At 48.4% G+C, this 14,372-nt stretch overlaps 1 protein-coding gene across 2 annotated transcripts; it reads left to right on the top strand.

Annotated features, from left to right (window-relative positions):
- Positions 1–2,000: 2,000 nt before the first annotated feature.
- LOC121184540 (regulator of G-protein signaling 3-like) lies at positions 2,001–14,260 on the top strand. 2 transcript variants are annotated; one of them, XM_041042278.1, is made up of 17 exons: positions 2,001–2,505; positions 5,102–5,183; positions 5,389–5,494; positions 5,733–5,829; positions 6,427–6,693; positions 7,160–7,199; positions 7,286–7,554; positions 8,465–8,548; positions 9,298–9,409; positions 10,521–10,690; positions 10,877–11,474; positions 11,593–11,816; positions 12,352–12,398; positions 12,468–12,566; positions 12,875–12,936; positions 13,053–13,219; positions 13,297–14,260. In XM_041042278.1, exons 1-17 carry the CDS (start codon positions 2,452–2,454, stop codon positions 13,528–13,530), a joined length of 2,712 nt encoding a protein of 903 aa, XP_040898212.1. In that variant the 5' UTR covers positions 2,001–2,451; the 3' UTR covers positions 13,531–14,260. The 2 variants fall into 2 exon arrangements, with proteins under 2 accessions (XP_040898212.1, XP_040898211.1); XM_041042277.1 differs by having other exon boundaries at positions 12,352–12,566.
- Positions 14,261–14,372: the final 112 nt, after the last annotated feature.

Genomic DNA, 14,372 nt, shown 5'->3' with positions numbered 1-14,372 from the left:
CCGACTCCATCTATCTCCATTTACCTCCCCCACCCCCTCACCCTCACTCCCACCCCCCAACATCACGCTGGGATCGGATGGTCTTCTCCTCGAGCAGAGACAGACGAGGACAGACGCAGAAATCTGTTTCTTCTCTGGACGTCTGGATCTGCGGCAGCGAGTCTGTAGTGCTCAGCAGAACTTTTACAGGTTTGCAGTTTGAACACAGCAGAGGTGGTCGATCCGCTGGGACCACAGACCACATCAAGGACCCGAGGACCAGACAGACAGAACAGCAGATACGTCCTCTAACATCCGTGTGTGTGTTTGTTTCCATCTCTTGTTTTCTGTTTTCTTCCTGAGAGTCTTTGGTTCGAAGACAAATCGTAGAAATCCGTTTAGTCCTTTCTCAGAGTCGGAGACAAACTTCTGTAGAACTTTTCAGGAGACGCTGTGGACGGTTCATCTTCAGCCTGTCTCTGCTCGGGGTCCGTCCTGATCTGATCTGCTGCTCTGACTGGACTGGTCTCAGGACAGACAGGATGTTCTGGAAGAACACGGCCTGGTCGTGGAACGACGCGGTAGGTAACGATGATGATGATGGTGGTTATCTGCTCGCAGCAGACCTCAGGAGGTCTCCAGACTCTGCTCCGGATACCGAGCCGAACAGCACCGCCGCCGCGACCGGCCTATCAAACCGCACCGCCTCCGCCGCTGGACCCAAAGACCCGACGAACCACAGCCGGACCTCCGGTCGCACCCACAGCCTCGACCCCGGCAGCTCCAACTACAGCGGCTACGTCTCCACACTCCACGCAACCCGAGAGACCAGCAGCAACCGCCGACTGACGGTGAGCTAACCGCCACGGTCACATGACATGAGCTCAAATTACAAAAGCATCAGCGTTAGACAGGTGAGGCTGGACTCGGTCCATGCTGTCTCTGGATTCACTTGTCTTCACTTTGGACTGGATGAAGGACTCAGTGTGTGTGTGTCTGTGTGTGTGAGTGTGTGTGTGTGTCTGTGTGAGTGAGTGAATGTTTTTCTTTAAAGACTCATCAAAGATTCAGATGTGATGAATTATAGAGTGAAGCACAGTATATCAGTCACACACACACACACACACACACACACACAGACACACAGGTTCTGTTATATATATTTTCTATAGTGGTTCTAACTAAACTCAGCTTAAACCTGATTTTAACCTGAGCCTTAGATCCAGGTCTGAAGTGTCTTCTGAAGGACCGTCCCAAAGTGAAAAATGTCCTCACAAAGACAGTTGTCCTGGAGTCCACGAGGATCTGGGTCAGTATTAGTGTTGTCTCTGCTGGTCTCATGTCGTAAACATGAGAATCTCTAACATCTGTAACATCTGTCACACGTGATGAGAGCGTTTCCACGGTGACCACGGAGCCAGACTTTAACATGAACAGCCGTCACGTGTGAGCAGCAGCTGATCTGTGTGGTGGGACATTACAGACTGGCCCTTTAATCTGCAGCAGACTGTGTCTCTGTGTGGACGTGAGGCTGAGCAGGACCAGATCCAGGTCTGTGGATCGGGTCTGTGGATCGGGTCTGTAGATCGGGTCTGTGGATCGGGTCTGTGGATCGGGTCTGTGGATCGGGTCTGTAGATCGGGTCTGTGGATCGGGTCTGTAGATCGGGTCTGTGGATCGGGTCTGTGGATCGGGTCTGTAGATCGGGTCTGTGGATTGGGTCTGTAGATCGGGTCTGTGGATCGGGTCTGTAGATCGGGTCTGTGGATCGGGTCTGTGGATCGGGTCTGTGGATCGGGTTCACACAGTAAAGAAAACAGTCAAAGATCCTGAATGACGGTGTTCACACGGGGGGAGGGGTGTGTGTGTGTGTGTGTTCAGGAAGCATGTGTCTTATCGCAGGGATACATCCAGTGTTTTTGTGAGTCTGCGTGTGTGTGTGTGTGTTTCCTGCTATTCTTCTGTCTTTTGGTTCCCACACACACTGCTCTGTAATATCCAGACCAGTATGAAACCTCACACACACTGGTTCACCTGGACCAGCTGGACCTGGGTCAGACCCGGTCCGTGTTCTGTAAATCTGGTTTGGTGAAGTCAGAAATCGATCAGGTTTTATTTTTCTGGATCAGATCAGAAAAATCTGGACCTGTGTTTCATGTAGTTCTTGTGAATTCTTGATCTGGATTGGACGTAGTTTCCTGCACGTCTGGATCTGGTTTTTGTGAAGTTTAAGCCTGGATTTGATCTGGTCCTGTTTCTTAAACCTGGACCTGGATTTGAGCTGGTACGTCTCACTGGGTTAGATCCTGGCAGTGAAGGGAGTTTTTCTTTTTGAGGGACAGAGACTGGACTTGCATTCGGCTTGGATCTGACAACGTGTCAGACCTTGCTCCTGGTCCTGGTCCAGCCCCGCAGGACATCAGATGGACAAGCGGAGCTGCAGAATCTGAAGCAACACCCTGATCCGTGGTCATGCACACGATCCACCGACTGTGTCGAGTCTGCATCGGACAGAACCTGCCTCAGGTGTGTTCACGTGTCGTTTGCTTCATGAAAGTGAAAACCTCGTGTTCTGATTCCTCTGAACCCGGGATTTCCCCTGTCCACGTTTCTGGAACATTCAAAGTGAGGACTCGTTTACCTTGTGGGGACATTTTGTCACCTCGCTGGAGGTTCAGAGAAGTTTCTCAGTTCAGAATGAAATCCAGCAGAACCATTAGAATTTATTAAAGAGCTGACATGAACCACGGAGTCTAAAGAACGAGGAACAGGAAAAATGTCCTCACTTACCAGTGTGGCTTAAAATTCACACTGGTCCTCACACTGTACACACACACACACACACACAGTACACACACTGCACACACACACACTGTACACACACACACACACACACACTGTACACACACTGCACACACACTGCACACACACACACTGTACACACACACACACACACACACACTGTACACACACTGCACACACACTGCACACACACACACTGTACACACACACACACACTGTACACACACTGCACACACACACTGTACACACACACTGTACACACACACACACACACACACTGTACACACACACACAGTACACACACTGCACACGCACTGCACACACACACACACTGTACACACACACACACACACACACACACTGTACACACACTGCACACACACACACACTGTACACATACACACACACACACACACACACACTGTACACACACTGCACACACACTGCACACACACACACTGTACACATACACACACACACACACACACACTGTACACACACTGCACACACACACACTGTACACATACACACACACAGTACACACACACACACACAGAGGAAACTCCTGGAGGTTGTGCTGGGAAATGACAAGCAGCCAACAGCATGACATCATCACACTGTACAGCCAATCAGACGAGCCGCTTGTTTCCTGCTGTTTTGTTCCATGTGAACTGTGAGCTTTGTGTGTGTGTGCGTGTCTGTGTGTGTGTGTGTCTGTGTGTGTTTCTGGTCCAGCAGGTCAGATAAATGTTTAACATACTCATGTTTAAATTAGCTGCACTTTTGTGTGTGTGTGTGTGTGTGATGTATGATGCTCTTCATGTGTGTGACAGGTTGATCAATAATTCACACACAAATTAAAACTGTAAGGTTTTATTGAAAAACTGCATCTGACTGTGTGTGTGTGTGTGTGTGTGCAGTGTTTGAACAGGCGTTCAAACTCTGTGGTGGTGTGTGTGTCTGTGTGTGTGTGTGTGCGTGTCTGTGTGTGTGTGTGTGTTGTCCTGCGTTACACAAACTCTGCTGTTCAAACACAAACGTCTGATTCCTGAACTTTAGCTTCAGCTCGTCTCCGTGTTCGTACGAGATGTTCTCACCTCATTAACTCGACTTCGGTTCTGTGCTGTGTCTGAAACTGTCAGTCAAACGTCCAGACGGAGGTGGACTGGTTCAAAGTGGACCCAGGACCGTGTGACCCTCTTTGTTTATCAGTGTAACCAGGAAGGTGATGAGCGCACGTGAGACGGAGACAGAGACACCTGATGAAACCCTCCCAGCTTCCTCTGTGTTCAGATTGAAGTTATTCATGTAAACAGAAGTGACGCAGTGAGCTCAGTGTTGTTAGTGTTGCATCTGTTTGTGGCGACAGAGTAAATTTTATAAATCATCAATCCTCCATGAAACTGTCTTTTTCCTTGATGCTTCCTCATGTGGAGAAATGGACGCTGTCCTTGGCGTCCATATCTGATATTTAATGTTTGACTGATGTTCAGTTGTGACATTAGTCAAACACTGTGGATGAAAAGTTTTTTCATCCTGCTCGGTCCTCCAGGACCGGACAGGCTGCGGAGGACTGACCAGGACCGGGAAAATGAACATGGTCTGGTGGAGTGTTGACATGTCAGAACTGATCACGCAGAGAAACACAAACCTACGAAAAATCTGTGTCCTCTTTAAGTACCTTCCCCCAAAGTTTGTCTCCTCAGGATCAGAAGGTGTCTGAGAGCCGCTGCAGGAATTTTAATATCAGCCTGTCAGTCTGAACTCAGGGACATTAAACTTCTTTTGTGGAGGAAACGCTCTCAGGATGAGCCGACCTTTCCTCTGCTCTGTCAGTGTTTACAGAGTCATGGAAACAGCTCAGAGACCAGCACCAGGACAGACCGCCAGTCTGGATCTGACACAAACGTCCTCACTCACCCGTCATAAAACTCAGGACCAGTGGGCCAGAGTCCAGAGACAGAGCCCCCTGCAGGCTAAACCTACACAGCAGCAGTCACAGAGCAGACACCAGCACAAAACACCAGAGAACTCGAAACTACTCCAGAAGTTTTCTCCCTCTGAGTGGAACCTTCACTCGTTTCAATAATTGGTCACTGATAGAACCCATTGATGAGAGGACTGCTTTGGAACCTTTGTCTCCGGGACATTCAGACACCTGAAGTAGTCCAGTGCCTTTTGGACATTTATACAAATGACAGCTAAATGTTGAACCGCGTGTTAACAGCTGACTCTGAATCAATGTGAGCAGCAACCACAGGACAGCACACCTGTACACACGCTTTCAGCTAACAGCCTGCGCCCACTGTGTCCTCTGCAGGTGAGCATTGTTCGAGGAAACGATGGTTTTGGATTCACGATCTGCTCCGACTGTCCAGTCAGAGTCCAGGCCGTCGACCCCGGTAAGAACTTCACACCTGAGATGATTAAGACAAACACATAACATAGTCAGTGTGAGGAGGGAGAAAGGACCTGTACCTGCTGAATCAGGATTACACCTGTGTAGAGTCATGTGATCCAGACCTTCTCTGATTGGCTGGCTGAAGGAGCAGCCTGACACCTGTGATGTTAGCTCAGTCAGATTTTGTCTGTTCTCTGTGTTTGCAGGAGGTCCGGCTCATCAGTCTGGACTCTGTCAGGGTGACTCGGTCCTGCAGCTGAATGGACTTCCTGTAGAAACCTGGAAGTGTGTTGACCTGGCCCATGCCATCAGGTAACCTCGCCCCCTTACAGTCTGGCCCTCCACCTGCTCACACTATCATTGAATGTGTTGGTGTCCCACTTGTGACTGAGGCTTTTGGTCTCAGCCTCCTTGTGTGACAGGTGTTTGGCATGTTTTCCTGGGAACTACCAAAAAAAATTTAAACTGGTTTCATTTGTTCAAACATTTAAAAAATGCAAACATGTTGGTGTGTTCATGTTTGATAGATGATGTGTGTCTGTCTCTTCAGGAGTTGTCCATCTCAGATCGTGTTGGTGGTGTGGAGAGGTTCACCTGAGCTCAGGTCAGGATGTGAAGCTTTGCTCCGCCCACCAACACACAACACGGTGAGACTGAAAATCAGTTTCTACACGTTTACACATGAATAATGTGATCAACTAATGAAATATGTTTATGTACACACACACACACACACTTACTGTGGATGGTTGCACTGTTCTTTTTATTTTTTATTTTCTTTTTAAAACTTTTTTGTTTTAATTTTTAGAACACAAACCTTGAACCATTCTCTACTAACACGACGATAAAGTTGTAGTTCATCCTGTAAAAAATCTTAGATGTGCTAACATTATTTTTTTTGGTGCCCAACAAAAGAACGTATTAACTCTGGGACTCTGAAAGGAACTTTCTGAACACTGAGCACTTCCTGATCCCGTCAGTGCTTTTTGCTGTTAGTGTCCTTTTTTCTGTTAGTGTCCTTTTACTCTGGTGCGGTAGAAGTTGGACTTTTACCGGTAGAACTTTGTTGCACCAGCAGGTGCTGGTTTTGCAGCTGTAGCAGAAGTACAGGATGAGAGTACTTCTTACTGAGAACGAATCCCTCCACCTGCCGTTGGCTGGTCTTTCCTGTTGGGTGCTAGCTGACAGGTGAGTTCTACAGGTGGACAGTGTTTATACAAAGCTAACATCCTTCTGTCTCATAGACAACAGGAAGGAAGTTGCTGCCTCACCCCGTCCATAGTAAACATGGCCGCAGACGGGGTCAGGGGTCGGGGATCAGATCTAGTTTTGGTGCACTGGGTTCTCTCTGGAGGGACCGGAAGGAGGACCGGGAGGACGAGGAGGTGGAAGAGGAAGACCAGGAGGTCACTGAGTACTCCCCCCGCACCACCACACTGAAGGGCACCCATGTGACATCATCAAATGGAGACAATTACATCATCCTGTCACCTGTCAATCCAGGAAGACAGGTGAATGTGAGGAGGCGGGGCCTACCAGAACTACAACATTAAAGTGTTTCTCCTGACTTAGAACATAAGATACAACTTTTCACACTATTAGAACATGAGCTTGAACCCTTCAGCTGACCTACCCCTTACGTTCTCCTGCCCTACAACATAACTGAGAACCTTTTACCTGAACAAGAACATCACATAAAACCTTTTACCTAAACTCTAACTGGTCGAATTAAAACATAGAGCTCTGAAATAGAACAGAGTCCATGATCATCTTCTTTCTCATCTTTGTGTAGATCAGAGCTGAGAGCACAGAATCGAACCACAGAACCTTTAGCAGTGCTAAGAATCCCGACCTTACCTAGAACATAGCAAGAGCAAACACTGTCAGTCAAGCAGAAAAAAGCCATTGTTCTGTGTGACACTTTAACGCTGTGTTCTGATGTAAAAACGTTCTCCGTCTGTTCCGTCTCTGCTTCAGCTCCTGCAGCCAGTTTACCACGACAGGACCGGGACGATCGGTACGGCCTCCAGTCTGAAAACTGATGTCTCTGAACACCGGTAACTAGGTTTGTTCCAACGTGATTTCTCTGTCATTGATCACCAGGTCGTCTCTACCAGACTCACCCCAGCAGAGGCCAGAACCTTCTCCAGGACCCTCGACCCAGGTCGTCTCAGCAACCTTTCACCAGCCACACCTCCACCCTGCCCCCGCCCCTCTCCTCCACCTCCGCCTCTTCCTTGTCTGCAACTGTGCCCAGTAACTATGGCAACTACCAAAACTGCACCATCGTCCAATCACATCTGCCGTGCTCTGCCTATGGAACCTTTGTCACTCTGTCACCCAAAACCCTCATCTTCCCCGTCTTCGTCCAGGTCAGAACTTTATCCTGATCCAGAACCATGAACAAGGCCCACAGTGTTAGAACCAAAGACCCTCAACCCACCCGTCTTCGTCCAGGTCACAGTGTAGAACCTTTGATTTGGTCCAGAATCTGTTCAGGACCTTTATGCATAACCTGGCACACAGGTTTTATCCTAACCCAGAACCTAAGCTCAAACCTTTATTCTTACTTAGAACCAGTCCTAGAACCCTGTTAGACACATTGTCCAGTGTGAGCTCATGTTCTTGCTGTAGTTTGTTTTCAGTTCATTTAAATTCAATTCAATTTTATTTATACAGAATCAAATCACAACAGGAGTTATCTCAAGGCACTTTCCACACAGAGCAGGTTCAGACCAGACTATGATGTTAGAGAGAGAGGGAGAGGGGGGGGGGAGAGAGAGAGAGAGGGGGAGAGAGAGAGGGGGGAGAGGGGGGGGGGGGGGGGTGCTTTATATGTTTTATCAAAGATGAAGGTTTTTAGTCTCCTCTTAAACATGGAGAGTGAGTCTGCCTCCCAGTCTGCCTCCCAGTCTGCCTCCCAGAGTCAAACTGGTAAATGGTTCCACAGAAGAGGAGTCTGAGAACTGAAGGATGTGCCACCTGTTGTACTGTTAGAGACTCTAGGAACCACAGTAGAACAGCATTCTGGGAGCTCAGAGTTCTGTAGGGTACTGAGGTTTGACGAGCTCCTTCAGATACGATGCTGTGAACACTGAGGGCTTCGTAGGTGAGGAGCAGGATGTAACAGGGAGCCGATGCAGAGACGCCAGGACAGGAGGAATGTAATCTGGTTTCCTGGTTCAGACGCTGCCATTTATTATGTCTTCATGTTTAATGTTGGATTGATGTTTTATTGTTGTGCTGTTGTTGTTTACACGTCTCTGTTCCTGTTGTTTTTAGCCTTTGGATCTTTGCAGCCCAGACAGAACCCTGCTGATGTCAGAGGAAATGGTTCTGCACCAGTCCGACCTGCTGCCTGCAAAGGTAAAGGTACTGCAAACACAAGCACTCCGCTGGTGCTGTCCACCCACGGAGTGCTGTCCGGGTGGACAGCACTCTGCTGCCTCCGATTTCAAATCAACTTTCAGAAACAAAAAAACTATGATTCAAAGGCCTCAGTGGGTCAGTGAGCTGCCATCACTGTGCTGAGCAGGACCCACGCCGAGTATCATCACATGATCTGCAGCAGACAGTGCACACACACACACAGCAGTGTGACACACACACATACACACGACTGCTGGGGAGGGTGTGAGCTTGTCTGGTACTGCTGACAGCACTGCTCACAGTCCTGAGGTCAGAGACACTGGGACACGTCCGTCTCCTGAGCATCGACCGTTTCGCTGTTTTCAGCCAATGAGAGAAGTTTTTGTTCAGAAAGAATCGAAACTGAACTTGATCCTAAAGGACACAACAACCTCTGAGAGCTGAACCAGGATCAGTTTCACTCTAATGGATCCAACTGCTGACACACGCACACAGACACAGACACAGACACAGACACACACACACACACACACACACACACACACACACAAACACACACACAGTTTCTGGGAATCTGCAGCTCTTTAGTTTCACGTTTTCAGTAAAAGTGAAGATGAGACATTTGGTGGACCAGAACATCAGTGAAGGTCAGAGGTCAAACAGGTTCATGTAGTCAGACATTTTTCAGGCAGATGTTCTAAAGTGAACCTCTGAATGTCTTTAATGTGTGTGTGTGTGTTTTTCAGGTCACAGTGTTAATCTACAATGACCTGCTGCTGTTGACCAGAGAAGATGAAGCTGGACGCTGCAACGTCCTACAGAGTCCACTGTTCCTGAACACACTGCAGCTCAGAGAGGGTAACAGCATCAGTCACAGCAGCTGTAGAGCAGACTGGAAGGTCCAGTCACTTTCATGTGTGTGTGTTCACTTCAGTGCAGCTCAGTGTTGTTTCTACAGCTCCTTCCACAGTCAGAATGGTCTCAAAGCTCTTTACAGAGACCCAGAGTCTGACCCCAGATCAGCACTGAAGCAGCTCCCTTAGTTATGCTGCAGCCTGGAACTAACAAATGCAAGGACGAGTTTCTCAGCATCACTCTGAGACAGAATGTTCCTGATCTAACTGATACTGTGCAGGTGAAAGAAGGCGGGGCTACAGACGTGTTTTATGTGAGAGTTAAAGGACAAATCCTGATCAAAGATAACTCCACGGTTCCTCACAGTCGTCCTGGAGGCTAAATTAATGCCATCCAGAGGAACTATAAGATCAGATAAACTGTTTCTGAGGTTTAGGACCAAACACAATAACCTCAGGTTTTTTCAGAAGCAGAAAGTTCCAGGTCATCCAGGCCTTTATGTCTTTAAGACATGCCTGTTTCCTCTGGCTTCATAGATAAATATAGCTGGGTATCATCCGCATAGCAATGGACATTTATTCCATGCTTCCTGATAATATTGCCCAGGGGAAGAATGTATAAGGGGAACAATATGGGTCTAAGCACAGAACCCTGTGGAACTCCATGACTCACTCTGGTATAAATGGAGGAATCATCATTAACATGACAGATATGATTGAAACCAGCCTAGTGCTGTTCCTTTAATCCCAATGACATGTTCCAGTCTGTCCAATAGGATGCTACGATCAATAGTGTCAAATGCAGCACTGAGATCTAGGAGGACAAGTATAGAGACGAGTCCATCAGTGCTGTTTCTGTGCTGTGATGTTCTCTAAATCCTGACTGAAGAACTTCAAACAAACACTCAGCTGAGCTGCAGCAGCCTTTTATCAGAATCTGAGAAGTAAAGAGCAGATTGGATATAGGATAGTTTGCTAAAGTGCCAGGGTCAAGAGAAGTAGAGGTTTGGGAACTGCAGCTTTAAAAGCCTGTGGAGCCTGAGTTGTGTTGTTGTTGTATATAACGTGTGTTGTTGTTGTGTCGTTGTATATAACATGCGTGTTGTTGTGTTCAGTGCCGTCGGAGCCACTTCACATCTATTTGGTGCAGACGTCTCAGACGTTCTGTCGTCGTGTCTTCAGTCTGGAATCTTTCAGCATTGAGCAAAAGGTCAGAGTTCGTCTCTGTCTCCATGACAACATCCATCACCAGCTGGTCGCCACAGAGACTGCACACAGCCACCAGGTGCGACAGAGGTTGACTTTAAGTTCACGCCTGTGAGCTCTGTGAAACTCCTCATATTAACGTGACCTCTCCTCCCCTACTCCCTCTCTTCCCCCTCCTCCCCCTCTTCCCCCTCCTCTCCCTCCTCCTCCTCCCTCTCTTCCCCCTCCTCCCCCTCCTCCCTCTCCTCCCTCTCCTCCCCCTCAGCTCTCAGACCTCCCCTCAGACTTTGGCCTTCTCTCTCTCAGTCAGTCTGACCTCCTCTATCTTCCCTGCTCTTCATATTCCTCCTCTGATCCCCCCCCCCTCTGCCCCTCCTCTCCCTACTCCTCCCTCTGTGATGCCCTCAGACCTCCCAGACCTCCGTCCCCCTCTCCTTACTCCCCAACCTCTCCCCCCTCCTCCTCCACTCCCCCTCCTCCCCCTTTCTCCTCCCTTTCTCCACACACCTCCTCTTCCTCCCTGACCATTGCTGCTCTACCTCCCCTCCTCCCTCCATCTCCTCCATCTTCCTTCTCCACCCAGCAGAGTCCAGTCTGGAAGGAGAGAGAGAGAGCAGAGGAGGAAGAGGAGAGGAGGAGGAGGAGGAGAAAAGAGGATGAGGAGGTGGAGGAGCGGCAGCAGGGGGAAGGAGAGAGCGCCTCAGAAACATCAGAGAATGTGGGAGGTGTGGGGGGGCGGGGGTTTTTACTGAGCCCCCACCACTTTAACATGAAGGAGGAAGAAGAGAAGGAGAGTGATGAAGATGAAGATGAAGAGGAGGGAGGAGGTGCTAAGGAGTTCACCTCCAGCTGCAGACCCTCAGGTCAGTGCAGCTGGTGTGTGGAGGAAGCGTCGGCACTGAAAGCAGCTGAACTGTTAAAGAATGTGAGGTGTTGAAGCGTTTCCTGTACCATGATCGTTTTTGTTTATTTGTCCTTCAGTTCTGCGGCGCTCGCTCTCTGAGGGTTCTCTGCTGCAGGAACCTCGATCACCCCGCTTCCTGTCTGACAGCACCATCCACCAACTCACCCGCCCCGCAACCTTTGACCCTGACCCCGGCTCAGGCCCCACCCCCTTCCTCCCCTCTCCCCGCACTTTGAGGAAACAGCTGACCAGAGAGGGGAGGTCTTTGTACCACATGTTGATGCTTCTTAACAGCACCAAGGTAGAGACCAGTAGAGGCCGTTATGGACTAGGACAGACCAGTACAAACCATCAGACACCAGTGTGAAACAAGTTAACACTAATCCTAATCCTAAGGCCAGAAGAGGGCAGTGTGTACAGTCCAGGAGAGAAAAGCAGAGCAGATACCTTACAATCAGGTTCCACAGTACTCACACTCATAGATCTCCAGAAGGATCCTGGATAATGTTTGATCAGGATCCCGCATCCACATCCCTCCACCCAGTTTGATGAAAATCTGTTCTGAATGTTACAGCTGACAAACAAACAAACAAACAAACACACAACAGAAAACATAACGTCTCTAATGGAGGTAAGAAAGACAAATAGAGACCAGTAAAAACCAACAGCAGTAGATTCTAGATGAGTCCCATAGAGTCCAGTATAGATCTGTGGAACCCAATAGAGGCGTCTTATGTCCTGCAGAGCTCAGGCCAAAGAAACATAGAAAACTCTGTTTGGAGCAGTAGAAATAAAAAGAACCAAGAGACTGACCGTCTGTTGTTCTGTGTGTCCAGGACTCAGAGTCCAGAAACCTTCAGCTGAGGAAGAAGACGAAGACTCTGTACGTAAACACACATTTGTTTTTGTTTGTATGTCCCATCTCTCTGACTTGTCGTCTTCGTCTCCTCAGAACCGCTGATGTTCGGAGTCGCCTCGCATTTCTACGGCGACGGAAAAACAGTACCTGTTTCCATGGTAACAGTTTGGAGAAAGCTTTAAGAAACAACAGGTAGGAACACACACACACACACACACTGGTACGCGCATACTTGTGAGGACCCTCCATCAGATATTACAGTCCCAGACCCAGGACCTGAACCTTATCCTGAAACCAAGTCTAAACCAGGTGACGTATTGAGGACTGCTTCTGATTTATTGTGCTGATTACCTGTCCAGGTTCCAGCCGGATCCAAAGGGGTCCTAAGGGTTCCAACACAATTCCTACTGGTTCTGTCTGGTTTTAGTTGGGTCCAGCAGGTTGGGACCACCTACCTGCTGGTTCCAGTGTGTCTGAGGTGCGTTTGTTTTGTTTTTCAGACCACCCCCAGGAGAAGTGCTGAGGTGGGCGGAGAGTCTCGAAGCTCTGCTGGCCAATCAGTGTAAGACACTCTAACTCGTGTTTTTTGTTCAAATAGACAGCGAGGGGAGGAGCCTACATGATGACAGAGTGTTTTTTCTAGCTGAACAATCTCCCTGGTCTCTTCTCATTGGTCAGATGGTCTGGCAGTGTTCCGTCACTTCCTGAGGTCAGAGTTCAGCGAGGAGAACCTGGACTTCTGGTTGGCTGTGGAGAGATTCAAGAGGACGTGCCTCCTCAGCAAGATGACCACCAGAGCTGTGAAAATCTATGACGAGTTTATATCTGCCGACGCTGCAAGACAGGTATCTATCTGTCTGTCGGTCCGTCTTGTGATTGGTCCGATCATAGGTCATCTGATGTTGCCTCCTGTTGTCTCCAGGTCAACGTGGACTCGTCTGTGAGAGAATCAACCTATCAGAGCCTGTGTCTCGGCGTTAACCCCACCACCTTCCAGCTGGCCCAGGATAAAATTTTTGGTTTGATGGAGACTGACAGTTACCCACGATTCCTCCGATCCCGCCTCTACTTGCAGCTAGCCAGTCAGGGCACACAGACAGCCACAGTGTTGACCAATCAAAGCAGAGCTGGGTCTGTGCCTGTCAGCCAATCATGAGGGAGGAGACAGCAGAGGCAGGCTCATGTGGAGGGGGGACTGGTTGGAGGCCTTCAGATCCCTGATTGGTCAGCTTCTTTCAGCTATTCAGAGAAAAACCAACTAATAAAAGACTATCTATCAAAGTGCATTATGGGAAACGGCAGATCCAGTGTTTGTGGACTAAATGTCATCTACTCGGTGGATTGGCACAAAATTTGGTCCAAACATTCACGTTCGATGATCTTTGATGATACTTCATCAGGCGACATGTTAGTTAATAAGTTAATGGTTTATGACCAGACACCTGCAGAACTAACAACCTTCCCATCAGCCTCAGCTGTTCACTGTGTTTACTGCTAGTGAGCTAATGTTTGGATGCCAACATGCTGAACTAAGATGATGGACATAAACATACCTGCTGCTAAACATTAACATGTTAGCACTGTCAACTTTTAGCTCAAGTACAGCCTCACAGAGCTGCTAGCATGACTGTCTGGTTATGTTTTTCGTCAGACGCCATCACCAGAACATCCAGGTTTAAAAACAAGTTTATTTTTAACTTAGTTGACAGTAAAACCAGCAGCCACCTGATGCTGGGATGTCTGAAGGTGGATGTGTAGTATGTGTGTAATGTATTAGAGACGTCAACTCAAACTGTTGCTCAACCTCCTGAGATTTGTCACCAACTGGATAAACAGAAGACATGATAAGGTCAAATGGAAACTGTTATGGAATAAACAATGTCTCTGTTGGACCTCCTGTGTCTCCTTCATTGGTTTTATTTGCAGCAGCGCTGGTTTTGCTGTGACTCAGCGGTTCTGTAGAGTTTTACTGTGTGGTGGAAGAACGAACCCGACATG

Source organism: Toxotes jaculatrix, chromosome 7, assembly GCF_017976425.1.
Source record: "Toxotes jaculatrix isolate fToxJac2 chromosome 7, fToxJac2.pri, whole genome shotgun sequence".
NCBI lineage: Eukaryota > Metazoa > Chordata > Actinopteri > Toxotidae > Toxotes > Toxotes jaculatrix.
The sequence above is the reverse complement of the archived record's forward strand: the minus strand, read 5'-3'. Positions and strand labels throughout refer to the sequence as shown.